Source organism: Ovis canadensis, chromosome 18 (assembly GCF_042477335.2).
Source record: "Ovis canadensis isolate MfBH-ARS-UI-01 breed Bighorn chromosome 18, ARS-UI_OviCan_v2, whole genome shotgun sequence".
Taxonomy (NCBI): Eukaryota; Metazoa; Chordata; class Mammalia; order Artiodactyla; family Bovidae; genus Ovis; species Ovis canadensis.
The window spans coordinates 72,281,289-72,303,057 of NC_091262.1; the positions used below are offsets into that span (position 1 = coordinate 72,281,289).

The 21,769-nt window shown below is 47.8% G+C and overlaps 1 protein-coding gene and 1 non-coding gene across 6 annotated transcripts in view; one reads left to right on the forward strand and one right to left on the reverse strand.

Annotated features, from left to right (window-relative positions):
• Positions 1–11,766, forward strand: part of LOC138423457 (interferon alpha-inducible protein 27-like protein 2) — a 22,857-nt gene extending 11,091 nt beyond the window's left edge. For 3 of the 5 annotated variants that reach the window (XM_069559365.1, XM_069559362.1, XM_069559363.1), the window contains exons 2-6: positions 5,964–6,085; positions 6,466–6,609; positions 9,984–10,013; positions 10,824–10,985; positions 11,516–11,766. In XM_069559365.1, coding sequence (XP_069415466.1) covers positions 6,013–6,085; positions 6,466–6,609; positions 9,984–10,013; positions 10,824–10,985; positions 11,516–11,745 — 639 coding nt within the window. In that variant the 5' untranslated portion in view covers positions 5,964–6,012 and the 3' untranslated portion in view covers positions 11,746–11,766. Of the gene's footprint in view, positions 1–5,076; positions 5,187–5,963; positions 6,086–6,465; positions 6,610–9,983; positions 10,014–10,823; positions 10,986–11,515 lie in introns of those variants that run through there. The other 2 variants (XM_069559361.1, XM_069559364.1) reach the window with 2 other exon arrangements.
• On the reverse strand, positions 10,410–10,481 carry TRNAC-ACA (transfer RNA cysteine (anticodon ACA)). The gene has a single exon. It is a non-coding gene; the product is annotated as a tRNA-Cys (tRNA).
• Positions 11,767–21,769: the final 10,003 nt, after the last annotated feature.

Here is a 21,769-nt window from a genome sequence, read left to right on the forward strand (position 1 = left end):
AACTCATGTCCGTTGAGTCAGTGATGGCATCCAACCAGCTCATCCTGTCACCCACTTCTCCTCCTGCCCTCAACCTTTCCCAACTTCAAGGTCTTTTCCAATGAGCTCAGATGGCCAAAGTATTGGAGCTTCAGCATCAGTCCTTCCAATGAATATTCAGGGTTGATTTCCCTTAGGATTGACTGTTTTGATCTCCTTGGTGTCCAAGGGACTCTCTAGAGTCTTCTCCAGCACCACAGTTTGAAGGCATCAGTTCTTCAGTGCTCAGCCTTCTTTATGGTCCAACTCTCACATCCATCCATGACTACTGGAAAAACTATCACTTTGATTATACAGACCTTTATCGGCAAAACAATGTCTCTGGTTTTTAATATGCTGTCTAGATAGTAAATGTTAATCTCATCTAAAACACCTTCACAAAAACGTGTAGACTAATGTGTGAAAAATATCTGGGCATGATGACCCAGTCAAACTGATGCATAAAATTAACCAGCAAACATCCTTGGAGAGAAAAGGGCAGCTTTTGTTTGGATGTTCTCCCTGACAGAGACAGCTCTATTGGACAGCCAAGAGACCTCTACATACTTTACCACCTAAAGTAAAATAGCTTTTTGCACCTTTATGTCTCATGGCTCTAGTCAGTTGACCCTGACATTGCCAAAAGCAGCCATTTGGGAAGGAAGTAGAGGAAAGAAAAGTGAGGAGCAGAATCTGTCTCCCTTCCCCTTCTGAAACCTCTCCACATGGGAGCCTGAATCAAATCTAACCTGGGGAAATGGGAGAAGTTATGAATGACACATGAGATGGAAATTCTGACATCAAATTAAGTTTTTATTTATGCATTAGTTTTTCATAATAAAACTTTTCCTGGTTATTATGGATACAATGTTGAAATGTCATTCTTTCAGAGCTGGTTTCAAACTGAGAAGAAAACAATAGCTGTCAAATTTCCTCACTCTGCAAAGTAGGTTGCTTGGAGAGCCTTAGACCTGGCAAGGAAGTTGTCTCAAAATCAGCTTTGTGACCCTTAACTCAATATGTAGTTCAAATTATGAGAGCATTGAGATTGACTTAACTTGAAATTTGTAATAATTTCCTTGCAGAATGTTGTTTCAAACATGTAACCACAGTTGAAGAAAGTATAATTCAGGCTAAGAATTTGTCTCAACATCTTCTTCAGGATTCCCAGAGCTTTTGCTGTGCTGAATAGCACTTGTAGCTCTATATTAGAGAAAGAGATGTATTTTTCTTGTCTTATATTTCTTCCTAGATTGCAAACTCCTCGTGAAATCCCGTCCGATTTATCTTGGCATCCCCCCAAAATGTCTAATCAGTGCCTGACTGACTTTGTGAGTCATAGATATTTGTTAAAGGAATGAATGAATGAGCAGTTGATTCTAGCTGAGAACAGACTCTTCAACTCCACTTTTGTGGTTGAACCTGGTACCAAAAGTTACAGAGTACTGACCTGGTCAGGTGCCACTTGTTGATAGTTCATAGCAGCTTTAATAGCTAATAGCCAAAAACAACCAAGATAGGTGAATGGCTAAACAAACGGCAGTGTGCAGTAATCTTTTGGCAATACAGGCATGTACTAAATCACATTGCACACTATAACTTACACAATGGTTTACATCAATTATGAAAAGCCCATCACGAAATATCATATAACATTCTTAAAATGACATTATTATAGAGGTATAAAACAGATTAGTGGTTTCAAGGGATAAGAAAAGCTGGGCCAGGGAGATAGAGGTTCAGTGTGAGGGTTCAGAGAGAGGTTCAGGGGTGATGGAATCGTTCCGTATCTTGAGGCGATAGTGGTTACTCATGTAGTGAAATGACATAAACACACTTTCTACCAATGTTAGCTTCCTAGCTTTTAGCTTATAGTATCATTACATAATATACAAGCAATGGAGTTGACTGGGTGAAGGATCCCCAGAACCCCTCTGCACGAACTTGGCAACTTCCTTTAAATCTATCATTATTTGAATGTTTAACAAGGAGAAACTACATCACCCATATATTCTTATCACAAAGTATTTAACCTGCATCTAATTCTGATTACTAAAATAATTAATACTAGTAGTAAAACAATTAATTTGCTATTCTTTCTTAAAGGGAAATAATTTTGGCATTTTCTTTTAGCAGAAGGTGATGTGAAGTAATATGAAATATTATGATGATGTGAAATAATAAGGAAAAAATATATATATATTGATCTTTGACCCTAATACCTAACACAGAATTCCTAAAACCTTTGTACTTTCCTAGTGATAGGTGCATCTTACAGAGAGCTCCTATGTTCTTTGGAGTTTCCTGAGTGATAGAATCATCCTTTGTTCTAATGGGGTGATTCTAGCCGGGCTCCTGGATGGGAGCTGGTCACCAGAAAGACCAAGCCATGATCAGCCCCATCCCCAATCCTACAGGGCGAGGAGAGGGATAAAAATGAAGCTAATGTTCCATCACACCTACACTATGGGGCCTCCATAAGTGAAGTCGCTCAGTTGTGTCTGACTCTTTGCGACCCCATGGGCTGTAGCCTACCAGGCTCCTCTGTCCATGGGATTTTCCAGGCAATAGGCCTGGAGTAGATTGCCATTTCCTTCTCCAGGGGATCTTCCCAACCCAGGGATCAAACCTGGGTCTCCCACATTGCAGACAGACGCTTTACCGTCTGAGCCACCAGAGAAGTCATGGGGCCTCCATAAACATCCCTAAAATATGGAGTTCTGAGAACTTGCCAATTGGGAAACAATAATACATCCACACTCTGGAAGGGTGATGCACCCCAGACTCCACGGGGACCGCAACTCCTGTGTTCCAACCTCATCGTAGGTATCTTTCCACCTGGCTGTTGACTTGCATCCTTTAATACTCTTTGTAGTATATCAGTAATAGTAAGGAAAGTGCTTTTCTGAGTTCTGTGAGCCTTTTGGCAAATTATAGAACCCAAGGAAGAGGTCATGTAACCCAATGTATGTCTGTGTGCCCAGCAAACAGTGGGGCCAAATAATATCAAAACGTCAGTTTGGAGCAGAGGACTGTTCCTTGCAGGGCCAGGAAGGAAACAGGTGGCTCATGCCTTAAAAATCCAGAAATCTGGAAGCTTTCAGTACCTCTTTCTAGGAAAAATGAGGGAGGGCTGTGGTTGATTATTGTCACCTTCCTGATGTCAGATCCCTTGTTCTAGAGGTCAGGTCCCAGTCAGCGCACTGCTGCTGTTGCTGCTGCTAAGTCGCTTCAGTCGTGCGACCCCATAGACAGCAGCCCACCAGGCCCCCCCCGCCCCCGCCCCGTCCCTGGGATTCTCCAGGCAAGAACACTGGAGTGGGTTGCCATTTCCTTCTCCAAGTCAGGGCACTATGTTCCTGTAAATCTCCACCAAACAAAGATTATTCTCTGTCCTGCCAAGGAAGCAGGAAAAGCAAAGTCCCAAGGTACAACTTTTGCCCTCCGAGGCTCAGGCCCTGCCTAAGAGGAGAGAGTACATGAAGGGGTAGGCTACCCTGCCCAGGTCAAGCACCCCACGGGGTCCTCCCACAGTGCCCAGATCTGGCTGAGGAGGCAGATCTCAGCTGGTGGTGCCCTCAGGCCTGGTCCCCAAACCCTGTCCAGGCATCATCATGAAGGAGCCAGGCATCCAGAGCCCAGTCAGTTCGCAAGCTCCTCCGGCGTCCCCGATGGGACCGGGTCTCAGACCGTGATCCAAGGTGACCACCACAGCCATTAGGTCAAAGAGGCAGGGATGGATGGTGTTTATAATGTCACCTGTGGTCAGATGATACCAGTCTTTTCTGTTTCATAGGCTGTCTTTCTAGCTATCTTCTAGTGACAGGAATTTCAGAGAAACCAATCGGCCTGATTCTCCAGGTAGGGGGTGTTCCTTGTGTCCTGAATTCTGGGAAAGTCAATACCAGGTGACACCAAGGAGGGGCTCCTGCAGCCTCTCTGCTCTTGGCCCCATGGACGTCGTCCCGCAGTGGCTTACCAAAGCTGGATCAGATTTGCTGAAATGTTTGGCTTTGTTGTCCCAAAGTTTAAGCAAAGGTAGGGGTAGGGGAAAGACAGGGCCCTGGCTCTGGTCCCTCCTGTCCTCATCTTTCAGGAGGAGCAAGGCCTCCATTTCCAAGACACTCAAGCCTGTCCCAAAAGAGGCCTCTTCCAACACTGATTCTGCCTCTTCCAACACTGATTCTGCCTCTTCCAACACTGATTCTGCCTCTTCCCCCATTTTCTGCCCCTTGTTCCCTGACCCAGCTTCACACTGACATTCTCACTTTCCTCTTCTTCTTTGCTCTGCCATTCAAAATATATTTATTGAGATCTAGACCCAGGAGAAGACAGACAAATCTATGCCATTTGTAAGGTTTATTCCACCAGGGATAAGGGACAGAAGGGCTTCCCTGGTGACTCAGGTGGTAAAGAATCTGTCTGTAATGCAGGAGACCTGGGTTCAATCCCTGGGTCAGGAAAATCTGCTGGAGGAGGACACGGCAACCCACTCCAGTAATCTTGCCTGGAGATTCCCCAAGGACTGAGGAGCCTGGCAGGCTACAGTCTTGGGGTCACAAAGAGTCGGACATGACAGAGCAACTAACACTTCAAGGGACAAAAAGAAGTAAATATAGTAATACCACCTATTCTGTGAATTCCAGGGTGTCAGCAAACTAAGGCATATCAAGGGTAATTCACTCCCTTAGTCGCAACTAAGGATTCCTCCCCAGGCACTGGTCAGAGATGGTGCTTTGACCATCAACCTGCTCTGCCTCTTCCGTTATTACAGATATGAGATTGGGGTTCTCTGCTATTTGTCAGTCAGGAAGAACATTTTGTACCGTAAACCTGCAAATCATGGAGGGCAGGGAAAATAAAGTTCGCAAGAATTGCAGGTGAGTTTTATAAAAAGGAGGACTAGGGATTCCTCATATATCCAAGAAGGGGAATCTGAAAGGGAAAGTCATGCTCCTGCAGAAGCCCCGCCTCTCATCCTCCCATTAGCATGCAAAGGTGAGGTCTACGTGGCACCCAGCCTGGGATGAGAGGGACTCACCTCCACATTGGACTCTTGGGGTCAGAGGTCATCCAGGGAGGGACTATTTAGCCGGCTGGACTTCTCAACAGCCTCACTCTGTGCAGGGCTTCACACACTACTCTTCAATTCCCAACTACTAAGCAGGGTAAGCAGGGGCCTGGGAGGAGGGGAGGGGAGGGAGCAAAGGGACTCTACTCTCAGCCTCCCTCTCCACTTCCATCAGGACTGCTGTCCCTGTGACCAGAGCTGAGTGTGTGTGGGGGGCTTGATCCCACCTTTACCATGAGACGTTAGGAACCTCTGGTCTTGTCTTGACCCAGGTTACCTTGAAGCCCTGAAACTTAGACCAGGTGGGCAGTGAGCAGGGGCAGAGATGGGGTGTTAGAGGTGGCCAGGATTCTGGAGATCAGGGAGCCAAGCAAAGTCATTATTAACTTCAAAACTGTGGTCTGAGCAGATTAAGGGGGTGGGTTGGAAGTGGTCCATAGGCTGCAATGGGACAGAGGGCAGGGCTGGAATGGCAGACGATGCCCCCCTGAAACCTTAGTGCAGCCTAAATTAGGCAGTGAAAGTGAAAGTCGGTCATGTCCGAGTCTTTGCGACCCCATGGACTATACAGTCCATTAAACTCTCCAGGCCAGAATATTGGAATGGGTAGCCTTTGCCTTCTCCAGGGGATCTTCCCAACCCAGGAATGGAACCCACATCTCCCACATTGTAGGCGGATTCTTTACCTACTGAGCCACAAGGGAAGCCCAAGAATACTGGAGTCGGTAGCCTATCTCTTCTCCAGTGAATCTTCCCAACCCAGGAATCAAACCAGGGTCTCCTGCATTGCAGGCGGATTCTTTACCTTCTGAGCTATCAGGGAGGCCCGAAATCAGGTGGAGCAGTTTTAACCTCACACTCTGTTTCTAAAAAGGCAGTGGTGTCCTTGGCTCCAGAACCAGTGTTCCCACACTGCCCCCAGGATGTCAGCTAAAGCCATAGAGAGCGGGGAAGGCCATGCCTTGGGCCCCCTCCTACCAGAATTGCTGCCGGAAGGTGAGTGCCCTTGGGAAAGCTCCCGAGGGTGGGTGGCCCAGAACTTGGGGTTCCTGGGTGGACAGTGGGGGTCTGGGTTCTGGCCTGGGGCTGCCACCAGGTGCTCTGGTCCCATCAAGCCTCTTCCCCCTGGGCCTCAGCCTCCTGCTCTGTGCAGGCAGGACCCCCAGCTCTCCACTGGTGCTGGGCCTTCCTCTCTCTGTTGTCTCCCTGGTTCACCTCCAAGCACCCTTGACACCTCTCAGCTCAGCTTCCTCTGAGGTGCCCTCCCTATATCAGAGATCCTGGGGGCTTCAGGAAAGGGTGGAGGGGGCTGTGCGGGGTCTATTCCGCCAGCCGCTTGCCCTGCTGTGTGCTCCCCCATTATTTCTTTCTTCCAGAGGAAGAAGAATCTTCCCAGTCAAGCAGCCAGACCTCTGATGGGTCTTCTCCTGGGAAGGCACCACATCAGGGACCGGATGGCTCTGGCTCTGACCCCAGAGATCCACCCAAGTCGGAGGGCAGCAATTTCTACCATTATGCAGGTAACGGGTCTCTGACCAATCCATGGATCCTCACCCCATACCCACTGCTCAGCTCAACATGCTAAGCTGTCAGTGTAAGGACAGTCTTCCTGATGAAATCTCTCTGATGCACTGTCAGAAAAAAGCCACAGTGTACAGGAAATGAAGTAAATGATGCTCTAGAATCAGAAGGACCACATTTCAGGGTTTAGCTCTGCCTCTGACTTGCTGAGTGACCCAGAGCCAGTCACTTGCCCTCTCTGGGCCTTCATAGGTTGGTTTTTAGCACAGGGATAGGATGAGGTCACTCTTACGGGTCTCTCAGTGTCAGGTCATCTCCAATCAGGTGGGGTAGAGGTGCTGCTCAGGTTAGATGCCTGACAGCCAGCAGGCCAGGTCTTAGGCATGGCTCCTTGCCAATGAAAGTTCACCGCTCATGCCTGCCCTGTCGCCCCTCAGCACCCAAGGCAGGTAAGTTTCATTTCTCCATTTGTGCTCCTCCTTTGATACCCCAGGGCCTGGTCACTAATGTCCTCCCAGAACACACCCTCCAAGGGCAGAGTCACCTCTAATGTGGGGCCGGCTAGGGGCAGGGCACCAAAGGTACATGTTTGTTTTTCCTTAAATCAGGTGATAATACACTACAGAATTTAATTTGCCAATTTGTCAGCGTAGGTTGAACAGTGTTAACGACATTTGCATTGTTGTCTACTTGGTCTCCAGAATTCTTTTCATTTCCTGAAACGGAAACTCTGTCCACGTTAAACATTAACTCTAACGGAAACTCTGTCCACGTTAAACATTAACTCTGTCTCCTCCTGCTCCCAGCTCCTGGAAACCACAATTCTTTCTATTTCTAAAATTTGAGTAAGGTAATCTAATTTCCATGTCAGCGGTTCATTGTACTTCGCATAAGGCCCTAGGTTCACCCATATGTCATAGCTTCCTCTTTCATGCAGAATGGTATTCCCTTGTGTGTCTCTAGCACATGGCGATGACCCATTTATCCATCGACGGACACTTAGATTGCTTCCACTTCTTGACAACTGTGAAAAATGCTGCTGTGAACATGCAGTGCAAATATCTCTTCAAGACCCTGTTTTCAATTTCTTTAAATCAATATCCAGAAACTGGATTGCTGCTGGATCCTATGATTTTCTATGGTAATGTTTCAGGAACTGCCATAGCGTTTTCCTCAGCTCTTGCACCGTTTTATATTCCTACCAACAGTGCACAAGAGTGCCACCGCCTCCACATACTGACCAAGACTTGTTATTTTATGTTTTTTTGTTTTTTAAATAGTAAGTATCCTGATGGATGTGAAGTGGTATCTTGTGGTTTTGATTTAGTTAGTTAGTGTTAGTCGCTCAGTCGTGTCAGACTTTGCGACCCCATGGACTGCAGTCCGCCAGGATCCTCTGCCCATGAGGTTTTGATTTACATTTCCCTAATGATGACTGACCCCACTCCAGTATACTTGCCTGGAAAATCCCACGGACTGAGGAGCCTGGTGTGCTGCTCCATGGGGTCGCTAAGAGTCAGGCACGACTGAGCAACTTCCCTTTCACTTTTCACTTTCATGCACTGGAGAAGGAAATGGCAACCCACTCCAGTATTCTTGCCTGTAGAATCCCAGGGACGGGGGAGCCTGTTGGGCTGCCATCTCTGGGGTCGCACAGAGTCGGACACGAGTGAAGTGACTTAGCAGCAGCAGCAGCAGTGATGACTGAATTCAAGGACCTTTTCATATGCCTGTTAGCCGTTTGGATCTCTTTAGGGAGTTGCCTAATTGAAATCTTTGCCCAATCTTAAACCGAGTTCTTTGAGTTCTCTCTCATAGGAATTCTATCTACCATACCTTGAATATTAGTCCCTTCCTAGATACATGATTTGCCAAGGTTTTCTCCCATTCTATAGGTTGCCTTTCCATTGTGTGGATTGTGTCTTGATCATTATGGGTGCTATAACTAAATGCCATAACCTAGTCTTAAAAAGAACAGAACTTTATTTTTCACTTTTGTATAGCCTAGGAAGTCACAGGTCAGGACACCAGTAGACTCTGTGTGTTCTGAGAGCTCACTTCCTAGACAGCCATCCCTGTGAGCCTCTATGCTGGGAGGAACAAAGGAACTGGCAGGGGGATGGGGTGGAGGAGTCTCTCTCATAAGGAAATTGATCTCAACCAAGAGGGCTCTGCCTTCAAGACCAAATCACCTCCCTGAAGCTCTCCTCCCCACCATCACATGGGCTATTAGGTTTCAACAGGTGAAAATACAAGAACACAAACATTCAGATCATAACCTGACTTTTTGTACACATAGATATGCTTCATTCATACTTCTTTTGCTGAATTTCTCCTTCAGAGCTTCCTTGTTCCCAAGCCAGTACTTGGCATGTTGGGAGACGGCAGAGAAGGAGGATTTACCCTTGACTTTAAAACGCTCAAAAAGCAGAAACGGTAGAGAATCATACTGCCTTGTGGAAAATTCTGTGCCAGCAGGAGCACAGTAGACTCACACTGAGTCTTTGGGTGGAGGTGGCTCAGGAACATTGGGAATGTGTGGCAGAGTCCTGGAAGATGTTCCTGGATTTGTCAGGCAAAAGATTGAATGCTGAGGGCTGGGCGTGCCTTCTATTCTTTCCCCAGGATAGAAGCAGAAGCCAGATCAACGAGAGCCTCCTCATCCTCACTAAGGAGGTGAACTTTCACCTGTGGGCACAGGGGGCAAGGAGGGACCCCAACACCTTCACTCTTGTCTGTACCCAGCAGCCAACAGATGGGTCTCATTCTGTGTGTTGCCCCCCATCTCTGATCCTGGACAAGGAGAGGTGATGCCCACAAGGGTGGCAGTGGTGGAGTCAGAGAGATCGGAGCGAGGCAGCCATGAAGCAGGACACACCTTTCCTGATGGGGGAATCAGGGATGCTTTGTGCAGAAAGTCACAAGTAGGCTGAGCCCTGGTGGTCAGGGGGCTTCCACTCCAGCTATAGCCTGGGAAGGGCATAGTGTGTCTGAAAGATGAACAAATCAGGACAGTCAAATTTATTCCTTTGCAAATAAACCAGCATGCTTTTCTGATGTGTGTGTGTGTGTGTGTGTGTGTGTGTGTGTGTGAGTGTGTGAAAATGATATTGAAGGTATTGAAGTTAAAGAGCTGTATGAAACGCTTTCAAGGCAGGTGCCTCTCCCAATCTGGAGAATCACAGAGCTCTGGACTCTTACCTAACATCCTTGATCCCCAGAACATCAGACTTCCTTTAAAAGTAGAGAGAGCCACACAGGGACTGCTCTGCCCTGTGATGTAGACTTCAGGGATCCCTTCCCACTGGGATCCCAGTAGGGACAAGGGGGGAAGGCAAATGCTGGCTATTCACGGGAGTTCTTCTGTCTACAGGCAAGACTGCTGCAGCCGTGATCGGAGGAGGTGAGTCTCTTTGCAAAGCAACTCAAGGCCCCATGTGCCCCTGTCCCTGGGTGCCTGGGACAGGCTGGCCTTGACTGAGTCCAAGATTGCTTTGAACCTCAAGACCTGGGTGGGTAGGGGTGGGGTGGAAGGGGTCAGAGGTGGAATTCTTGAGGTAACAAGAACCTTGCTAAGAAGGAACCAAAGCAAAGCCATTCACAGTACCCACTTCCAATCTCAGCTTCTCCGGAGTGCAAACAGTGGGAACCCAGGTAAGGTGTTAAGTGAAAGTGAAGTTGCTCAGCTGTGTCCAGCTCTTTTCGACCCCCTGGACTGTAGCCTACAAGGCTTCTCCATCCATGGGATTCTCCAGGCAAGAACACTGGAGTGGGTTACCATTTCCTTCTCCAGGGGATCTTCCCTACCCAGGGATCGAACCTGGGTCTCCCGCATTGTAGGCAGACGCTTTACCCTCTGAGCCACCAGGGAAGCTATCTGAATCTGTGATTTCTCCTCAGAAATCTGGGGCAGGGTTTCCTCCAAAAGCCTGTAGCTAATGTGTGAGCTGAGTTGCGTGGATTCCTCTGAACTGCTTTATAATCCCTGTAGCTCATCCAGTGCCAAAGTGACGCCCAAAGAGGCCTGGGATTCAGGTTCTTACATGGGTCCCATCTTCGTACTTGTGTCCACATCTACAACCTTCCTTTCCCTCGGACGCCGAGGCTCTCAGGAGAGCAAAGTGGACCCCTCACCTCATGTCACAGGAAGGTGTCAGGGAGATCTAGGGAGTCGGCCCATGGGGCCAAACCCAAATCTCCTGTCTCCCTGCAGCCCTGGTCGTGGCAGCTGTGCCCGTGGGGCTGGGAGCCCTGGGCTTCACAGGGGCTGGAATCGCCGCCTCCTCCATCGCGGCCAAGATGATGTCAGTGGCCGCCGTGGCCAATGGGGGTGGAGTTGCTGCTGGCAGCCTGGTGGCCACCCTCCAGTCCGTGGGTAGGTGTCCGGCGGGAGAATGGGGAGGGTGTGACAAACCAGCTAGGATTCAGGCACGAGGCCAAGCCTGAGGGAGGGCCTCTGTGCTTCTTCCAGCTTCGTGGTCATCAGGGTCCTGGTCCTTTGTGTCACCCTCACTGTCCCCTCTTCTAGTTGGGAATATGGTTGGTGGGATAAGAGGTATGCAGCCCAGGAGGCCGGCATTCCTCATTAACCCTATATAACCTATGTAGGTGCCCTCCCCTCCCTGGGCCCAGCCTGGTGCTGTGGAGGGAGGGGCAGCCTGTCCTTTCTCAGAGGGCCTGTCCTGTGGCTGGTGGACTGACCATCAGAGTTCGTGTCTCCTCTTTGGGCAGCCATGTGCAGCGGCCCAGACATCCTGGGGTATCAGGAAGTAGAGCAGGAAACAAAGGTGGGATGTCTCTTTCCTTGGCTTCCAGATGGTCCTGGGATTTCTGACTCCCACAGCCTTGGCAGGGCCTGCTAGGCCTGCCTGTCCCCTTGTGCTCTAACCTCCTCCTCTCCCCCAGGGGCAGCTGGACTTTCCACATCATCCAACATCCTCCTCGGCTCTGCTGGGTCAGCAATTGGGGCATGGCTGTGGGGTTCAAAAAAGAAGGCCCCTTCTCCACCAGGATCCAGTACTGAACAAGAGAGTGGTTCCCATGCTGGAGATGACCCTGCAGGGCCTCAGGATGTCAGTCCCCCAAATGACAAGCCCTCTGCCTCCCAAAATTCTTCAAAGAATCATAAGAAGTAAAAACAAGATGCTGTGACTTTTCATGAGTGTCTCTACTGGGTTCTTATTTATCAGACAGGGTGCAGGGCATCTGTATAGCCAGGGGAGATGGGATATGGGCCAAGAACTCTGTAAGAATGGACACTGATATCCATAACAGGATGCCAGGTGTGTTTCCACTCTATTGTGACCAAAAGTGAAAGTGTTAGTTGATCAGTCACTGCCGGGAGCCAGCACGAGGAGTCCCACCTGTGGCAAAGGTCATGAGGTTAAGGGGTCCAACAGGCAAAGGCGAGTCTGGCCTTAAGGGAGTCTCGCTGGGTTTTCTCAAGCATCTACTCCCAAACCAGAATCTGCCTGCCTTACTGCTTTGTGCTTTTTGCCTACTTTTCTGACATTAACAGGGGGCTGTCCCCCCACCACCTTTTTCTGGAAAAAGTTAGTTTAGAGTTTTTAGATAATAAGTCTTCTGGGCATAGTGTTTCAACCAAAAGCCTCTCTGATGGCTTTCTAGCCTGCCTACAAGACTCAGCTGTGCATGTGATTGTTTGCCTCCTCTGGACCTTGAGAGGCACAGGAAGCTTAAACCATCCGAGGAATGTAGGGGCTTCCGAGGAGTCAAAATCATTAGCATAGGGACTGATTAAGGGTTTCATTTGTTGAGCCAATACTTGCTGCCAAATTTTCGTATCTTTTCTTTGTTGAAATAGTTGGTATATAGAAAAAACAAGTAGCAACATAGATGTTTGAGTTAAGTACCTTCTTCATTATAACGCACTGTGCCTTTGTTCTACAGGGATGTAACTTTAGTGCTTTAAAGGTGATGCAGATTAAAGAAAAACACTACAGGGAAAATGAGATTAACATTCATTAAGGAAGAGAGCCATAAAATGTTAACAGGCCTTTTGGCCAGAAGATAATGTAAACCACCTGAAACTCTTTGTTTATGGAAAGATTTGCAGAAAGAAAGCCTGGTCTTGATAAGAATCAGGGCTGCTGACCCTTTCATAGCTTTGTATTATCCATTGATCTCTATGTACAAACAAAAGTATAAAAAGCTTTCCTGGAAAATAAAGGACAGGCCAGTTCCTGGAAAGACTGGTTCCCCCATGTCTTCTTTTCCTTCTTACTCTATTTTCTGGCCGATTCCCATCTGGGGCATAGAGGCTAGCTGTGTCTACTTATTTGCCTGGGCTTCTAAGACCCACGCGAGAGGGAGCCCAAGGCGGGGCACCCTCCGCTATTCAAGCGGGCGCCTGTGGCCCTACGTAGGCGGTTCAAGTCCCTTGTCTCAGGGCTTTGTTGGCTTTCTAGGTAAACCAAGGAATACAGCCTCTTTCCTCCTCTAAATTCCCCGCTACACTATTCTTTCCTAATCTCTCTTTTATTTCCAATTAAACAGTTTTCCTAAGACACCAACACCATCCCCCTTCGAATTCCCTGGATCCACAGGGGCTAGAACCCGGCAAGTCATGTCTGATTGTTTGTGGCCCAATGGATGGTAGCCGCTGACAAGGCTCCTCTGTCCATGCAATTGTCCAGGCAAGAATCCTAGAGTAGGTTGCCATTCCTTTCCTCAGTGGATCTTCAAGACCCAGGGATGGAAACTGGGTCTCCCACATTGCAGTCAGATTCTTTATGATCTGAGCCACTAAGTAGGGCAGTCTTGTGGGTTTGAGCCCTTAACCCATGAGGTTAACTCTAGTTAACGTCAGAATCAAGTTAAATTGCAGGACACCCAGCTGCTATCCATAGACAACTAAAGTTTCTTGTAAAGGAATCCACACGTCTGACGTCCAAAGTGGTCTGAGTGGCCATGGTACTGAAAAACTGTTTCTCACTCAGATGGTAAAAGTAATTTATGTCTGTGACATCGTAAATTACCTAGAATTTTGCCCACACTTCCAGAGTTGCTCCAAGTACCATACATTACAAACACAGGTACAGGGACTTCCCTGCTGGTCCAGTGTTTAAGAATCCACCTTCCAATGCAGGAGACATTGGCCAGAGAATTGGTCAATTCCTGGTCAGGGAACTAAGACCCCACATGCCCGGGGCAACTGAGCCCCCAAGCTTCACCTACTGAGCCCACATGCCCTAGAACCCATGGTCTGAGGCAAGAAAACCCACCACAGTGAGAAGCCTGAGCAGCACAATGAGAGAAAGCCTGCACAGCAATGAAACTCAGCACAGCCAGAAAGAAATAAACTAAATAATGAAAAGATACGTGCACGCAGTTACATGTAATTAAAATAGCAAGTTTGACTTTATGAGACTCTTACCACAAAAACAAACAAACAAAAGAAAAACATACGTACATGTTAAAACTCTAAACGGTGTCTTCCCTTACTACTGCACGGTCAATTCCTTCTTAACAATACCTAAGGAACAGTTCCCCATATTGACAAATATAAACCTATATAACCAAGGACAGAGCTAGGATTTAGGGGTTTGAGATTAAAGTAACTGGGGAGAGAAAACTCTAAAAAAGATAATAGAGAATTACAGTCTAAAACGCCAATAGAACTAAAATGTCATTCAGAAACAAGGGAAGGCAGGAGAGGAAAGACAATTTGGAAGGGGTCTGCAGTCTTAACCAGTTACTCTTAGAATATCATACTTTTGCAAATAGTAATGATTGCAACGCTAGCATACTGCAGAATTGTTCTCAGGAATTCTCCTGGACAGAAGCAGTGCAAGTGAGGGTCCCTGAACTCAGACTTCTTTCAGTTTTGTTCAGTTCAATTGCTCAGTCATGTCCAACTCTTTGTGACCCCATGGACTGCAGCAGGCCAGGCCTCCCTGTCCATCACCAACTCCTGGAATTTACTCAAGCTCATGTCCATCGAGTCAGTGATGCCACCCAACCATCTCATCCTCTGTTGTCCCCTTCTCCTGCCTTCAATCTTTCCCAGCATCAGGGTCTTTTCCAATGAGTCAGTTCTTTGCATCAAGTGGCCAAAGTATTGGAGTTTCAGCTTCAACATCAGTCCTTCCAATGAATATTCAGGACTGATCTCCTTTAGAATGGACTAGTTGGAACTCCTTGCAGTGCAAGGGACTCTCAAGAGTCTTCTCCAACACCACAGTTCAAAGCATCAATTATTTGGCGCTCAGATTTCTTTACATTCCAGCTCTCACCGGCTTCTTTCACTTAGCGGTAAACTGGTCTTTGACTCTATCATCAGTTTCTACATAGAAGTCTGTTATATGGGGGGATATAATTATGTGTCCTTGATTTCCTCTGGTTTTGAAGGTTTTCTGTCCTCAATAACAGAGAAGGCAATGGCACCCCACTCCAGTACTCTTGCCTGGCAAATCCCATGGATGGAGGAGCCTGGTGGGCTACAGGCCATGGGTTGCACAGAGTAGGACAGGACTGAGTGACTTCACTTTCACTTTTCACATTCATGCACTGGAGAAGGAAATGGCAACCCACTTCAGTGTTCTTGCCTGGAGAATCCCTGGGATGGGGGAGCCTGGTGGGCTGCCGTCTATGGGGTCGCACAGTTCGGAGATAACTGAAGCGACTTAGCAGCAGCAGCAGTCCTCAATAACACTGTGATAATCAATCATGTACAGATATTTTTGTGCACATATCTGACTCTTTTCTTACAATGAATTCCCAGAAAGCGTATTTCTGAATCAAGTGGAGTGAAAGCTGTTATTACACATTTCTGTATTGCCACTTGTGACCTATGTATCAGAGCACATCCCACCCAGCAAGGCGTGAGCATTCACTTTTCCTTGCCCTGTGCAAACACTGGGTGTTTTTAGTTACTTTCTCTGGAGCAGCTGTGGAGGTTGTCCTCACTCAGCTCTGCTTTACCCCCTGCTGTGAACCCCCCAGGACAGAGAGTAATGACCATATTCCCAAGCTTCTCTGGTGACACCGCTTCTGCAAAGGCCCTGGATCTTGTGTCAGGCAAGGAGACAGGGCTACTGCTTTGCTACCAAGCAGAGTAGTGAGGACTAAGTCTTCTCCAGCAGCAGTGGAGTCAGAATCCAGCTCTCACCTGGCTGAGATGCATCATTTTATCTGCAGACATGACATACAAGGCAGTTTGTTCCCAGAGTGGCTGCTCAGTATCTCTGGTTCCTGATCAAGTCAGCAGTCCCAGCATCCTTCGTGGCCCAGTCCTTCAGCATTCCTCTAGAGGATGGGAAGTTCATTCCAGCCTCCGCCTTGAATCTTCTTCTCCAATCTTGGGGTGCATGGAATTCCTTGTGTAAAAACACATTCTGCTTCAGTTAGCTGGAGTGAGTCCTGATATCTGCAGCCAAAATCTAACTGAATGATTTATGGAACACACACACACACACACACGCACACACACACACACACAGAGCTACTTTTTAAAAAAATTATTTTTACTCTCAGCAAGATTGAATGTTTTCTCAAATATTCATTGGTAATAAACAATTCTCTTTAAGAATCGCCTCTACTAGTCTGACTTTTTTTTTTTTTTTTTTGGCCACATCTCAGCATGCTGAATCTGTTTTCCCAGACAAGGAATGGAACCTGTGTCCCCTGCAGTGGAAGGACAGTGTTCTAATCTCTGGATCTCCAGGAATTCCCAAGGCTGAGTTTCTTTTGAAAAAAAGAAAATTATTTATTTGGCAGCATTGGGTCTTAGCTGTGGTGCTCAGGTCTTTGTTGTTTCAGGTGGCTATTTACTGTAAGTACACAGACTCTCTAGTTGAGGCCCGAGAGCTCAGTAGTTGTGGCCCTTGGGCTTAGTTGCTCCTTGACATGTGGGATTTTAATTCTCTGACCAGGAGTCGAACCTGTGTTCTTTCCACTGGAGGGCAGATTCTTAACCACTGGACTACCAGGGAAGTGCCCTGAGTTCCTTGTTAAAGGCTTTAAAAATATTATTCCTTAAGAACTCTCTTTACTTTGGGAATTCGGTAATGCAAAGGTTTTGTTTTCCTTTCCCCTCAGTAGATCACTTCTCTCTTACCCATGTTCACGAGTTTGTAATGTCACATGTACTCTGAAGGCACCAGTCTTTTCTGTTCTGTAAGGTGTCTTTCTAGCTACCACCTCGGTTCGGTTCAGTTCAGATGCTCAGTCGTGTTCGACTCTTTGTGACCCCATGAACCACAGAATGCCAGGCCTCCCTGTCCATCACCAACTTCAGAGTTTAGCAAACTCCTGTCCATTGAGTTGGTGATGCCATCCAGCCATCTCATCCTCTGTCGTTGCCTTCTCCTCCTGCCCTCAATCTTTCCCAACATCAGGGTCTTTTCCAATGAGTCAGCTCTTCACACGAGGTGGCCAAAGTATTGGAGTTTCAGCTTCAGCATCAGTCCTTCCAATGAACACCCAGGACTGATCTCTTTTAGGATGGACCGGTTGCATCTCCTTGCAGTCCAAGGGACTCTCAAGAGTCTTCTCCAACCCCACAGTTCAAAAGCATTAATTCTTTGGCGCTCAACTTCCTTCACAGTCCAACCCTCACATCCATACATGACTACTGGAAAAACCATAGCTTTGACTAGATGGACCTTTGTTGGCAAAGTAATGTCTCTGCTTTTTAATATGCCGTCTAGGTTGGTCATAACTTTCCTTCCAAGGAGTAAACATCTTTTAATTTCATAGAGTTTAATTTCATCTAGCTACCATCTAGTGACAGGAAATTCAGAGAAACAAATCAGCCTGCTTCTGTAGGTGGCAGGTGTCCCTCATGCCCTGAATTCTCCAGGAAAGTGGAGCCATACCAAGTGACACCAAGGTGGGGCTCCTGTAAACTCTCCGCTCTCTGCCCCATGGACAGCATCTCACAGTGTCTCAGGGAAACCGCAGCAGGATTTGCTGAAATGTTTGGAATTCTTGTCCTAAAGCTTAAGCAGGGGTGCAGGTGGGGGACAGACAGCGCCCTGCCTCTGGTCCCTCCTGTCCTCCTCTGGAAGGAGGGACAAGGCCCCTATTCCCAGGAGAGTCACCTGTCCCAAGCAGCGCCCTCTTCCACCCCTGATTCTGCCCCTTCTTTCATCTCCTGCCCTTTGTCCTCCCACCCCACCCCAGCTTCACACTCACCATCACTTTCCCCTTTCTTGTCCATATTCATTCTTTCTTTCAAATCATATTTACTGAGCTCCGGACCCAGGACAAGGAGGCTGGCAAATGTATTCTTTTCATGAGACTTATTCCACTAGGGGTCAGGGACAGAAAGAAGCAAATGTAGTAATATCACCTAATCTGTAAGTGCCTGCTCACCTCCAAACTAAGGCACAGCAAGGGTAAATCAGTCCCCGAAGGTCACAAGGAAGGGTTCCAGCCCAGGCACTGGTCAGAGATCCTGCTCTTAACCGCCAACCTGCGCTGCCTCCTCGGTTGTTACAGATATGAGATTAGGGCTCTGCGCCATATGTCAGCCAAGGGAGGATGCTTTCTACTGTAAACTTGCCAATCATGGGGAGCAGGGAAAATAAAGTTCCCAAGAATTGCAGGTGAATTTTTACTTAAAATTGTATTTATTTAGTTACTTTTGGCTGTGTTGAGTCTTTGTTGCTGTGCTGGTGCTTTCTCTAGTTGCAGAAACAGGGTCTACTCTTCAGAGCAGCAAGAGTCGTGGGCAGGATTCTCGGGGCAGTGCCTTCTCTTTAGCAGAGCACAGATGTAGGCGCGAGGGCTCAGTAGTCGGGGTGCTCGGGCTTAGCAGATCCATGGGATGTGGAATCTTCCAGGAGCAGGGATCGAACTTGTGTCCGCTGTCCTACAAGTTGCACTCTTCAATGCTGAACCAGCAGGAGAGCCCGGTGAGTTGTATCAAATGGAGGACTGTGGATTTCAAACATGTGCAAGAAGAGGATCCTGAGAGGGAAAGTCATGCTCTTGCCCAAAACCAGCCCATGGCCCTCAATGTCCTATTAGCAATGTAGTGGAGAAACCACAGCTAGAAAGAGACCTACTCCCTTCCTACTTGGACTCTCGGGGTTAGTTGTCATCCATGGTGGGACTATTCAGCTGCCTGGAGGCCCCAGACTCACTCCGTGCAGAACTTGCCACGCTGCTCTTTGTTCCCAGACACTTACCAACCAGGATAAACAGGGACCTGGGCAGAGAGGAGGGAGGGAGCACAGGACTCCACCCACAGCCTCCAGGGCTGTGGGCACTGTGACCAGAGGTGAGTGTGGGAGGGGGCTCGAGCCCATTTTACCATGAGACTTTGGGAGCCTCGGGTTTTGTCCCGAAACAGGGTGCTCTGAAACCTCAAGACTTCGACTGGGTGGGTAGTGAGCTTCGGACAGAGATGGGGTGTTAAGCGGTAGACAGGATTCTGAAGGTCAGGGAGACAAGCAAAGTCAAGATTAACTTCAAAACTGTATTCTGAACAGATTAGTGGGGTGGGCTGGAAGTAGCCCACAGACTGTCATAGCACAGAGAGCAGGGCTGGGGCAGTAGAGAGGTGCCCGTCCCCTGGTCCTTCAGAAATCAGGAGAGCACTTCTGATTTTCTCCCTCTGTCTGTGAGAAAGAGAGTGGTGTCCTTGGCTGTGCATCCTGTTTCCACATGGCCACCAGGATGACAGCTGAAACCATAGAGAGCAGAGAGAGGAGCCACCTCTGACCTCACAGGGGTAGGATGAGGTCACTCTTAAGGGTCTCCCAGACCCAGGTCATCTCCAATTAGGTAGCACACAGAGGCTGCTCTGGCTCCTGGTCAGCCAGCTGGCATAGGCAAGGCATGGCTCCTTGCTGCGCCTGCCCTGTGCCCCCCAGCACCCAAGGCAGGTAAGTTTCATTTCTCCATTTGTGCTCCTCCCTTGATACGACAGGGCCTGGCCGCTAATGTCCTCCAAACACACACCCTCCGAGGGCAGTGTCACCTCTAACACAGGGCCAGCCCAGGGCCAGGGCACCAAAGTCACATGCCTTAAAAATAAACCATGGCAGAATACACAGAGCCTTAAATACCAACGTGACCTTTTGTCAGTGTGCACTGAACAGTGTTTATTCTATTCACAGTTTGTGCACCTGATCTCCAGAACTCCTTTCACCAAACCCCAACATGAAATTCTATAAGCATTACACGTAACTAGCCATTTCCTCCTCACCCCAGCTCCTGGCAGCCACAGTCCTTTCTGCCTCTATGAATCTGACCAATTTAAACTAATTTCCAAGTAAATGGAATCATGATGTATTTTTCTCTTTCTGGCTGATTTATTTCAATTAGCATAAGTTTCCCAACGTTACAGGAAAAAAAAAATAAACACAAAAGTAAACAAGTGGGAGCTTATTACACTTCAAAGCTTTTGCACAGCAAAGGAAACTAGACCGGAGGTGAAAAGACAACCCTCAGAATGGGAGAAAATAATAGGAAATGAAACAACGGACAAAGGATTAATTTCCAAAATGTACAAGCAGCTCATACACCTCAATACCAGAGACACAAACAACCCAATCAAAAGTGGGAAAAAGACCTAAACAGACATTTCTCCAAAGAAGACACACCGATGGCTAACAAACACATGAAAGGATGCTCAACACTGCTCATTGTTAGAGAAATGCAAATCAAAACTACAAAGAGATATCACCTCACACCAGTCAGAATGGCCATCATCAAAGAGCTGAAAAGCAGTAAATGCTGGAGAGGGTGTGGAGACAAGGGAGCGCTCTTGCAGTGTTGGTGGCAATGTGAGTTGATCCAGCCACTATGGAAGACGGTACGGAGATGCGTTAAATGCTAGGAATAAAAGCACCATGTGACCCAGCAATCCCACTCCTAGGCATATACCCTGAGGAAACCAAAATTGAAAAAGACACATGGATCCCATTGGTCATTGCAGCACTATTTACAATAGCTAGAACACGGAAGAAACCTAGATGTCCATCGACAGATGAATGGATAAAGATATCTTGGTACATACACCCAATGGAATATTACTCAGCCATAAAAGGGAATGCATCTGTGTCAGTTCTAACAAACTGGATGAACCTAGGACCTATTATACAGAGTGAAGTAAGTCAGAAACAGGAAGATGAATATCAAATTCTAACGCATATATGTCAGAGAGGGCAATGGCACCCCACTCCAGTACTCTTGCCTGGCAAATCCCAGTATGGGGGAGCCTGGTGGGCTGCAGTTCATGGGGTCACGAAGAGTTGGACACAACTCAGCGACTTCACTTTCACGTTTCACTTTCATGCATTGGAGAAGGAAATGGCAACCCATTCCAGTGTTTTTGCCTGGAGAATCCCAGGGACGGGGGAACCTGGTGGGCTGCCTTCTATGGGGTCACACAGAGTCGGACACGACTGAAGCGACTTAGCAGCAGCAGCAGCAACGCATATATGTGGAATCTAGAAAAATAGTACTGAAGAATTTATTTACAGGGCAGCAGTCAAGAAAGAGACATAGAGAATAGGCCAATGGACATGGGGAAGGGGCGGAGAGAGTGAGAGGTATGGAAAGAGTAACATGGAAATTGTTACCTTATGTAAAATAGACAGCAAAGGAAAATTTGCTGTATAGCTCAGGAAACTGAATCAGAGGTTCTAGAGGAGTGGGATGTATCAACCTAGAGGAGTGGGATGGGGCAGGAGATGGGAGGGAGGTTCAGAGGGAGGGGATATATGTATACCTATGGCTGATCCAACCAGTCCATTCTGAAGGAGATCAGCCCTGGGATTTCTTTGGAAGGACTGATGCTAAAGCTGAAACTCCAGTACTTTGGCCACTTCATGTGAACTGTTGACTCATTGGAAAAGACTCTGATGCTGGGAGGGATTGGGGGCAGGAGGAGAAGGGGACGACAGAGGATGAGATGGCTGGATGGCATCACTGACTCGATGGACATGAGTCTGAGTGAACTCCGGGAGTTGGTGATGAACAGGGAGCAACAAGCCTAGTCTGCACCAGGCGATCCTCAAGTCTCAAGGCCGGGCAGGCATGAGATGGGCAGGCATGAGATGGGCAGGGAAGAGACAAGCGTTAGGAGGGAGTAAATGAGAGCCATTCCAAGACCTTGCTTTGGAAGCAGCTGGACCTGCATTGGGTCCTGCTTTGCATAGCAGAAGTAGTGAAACAGAATTAAGG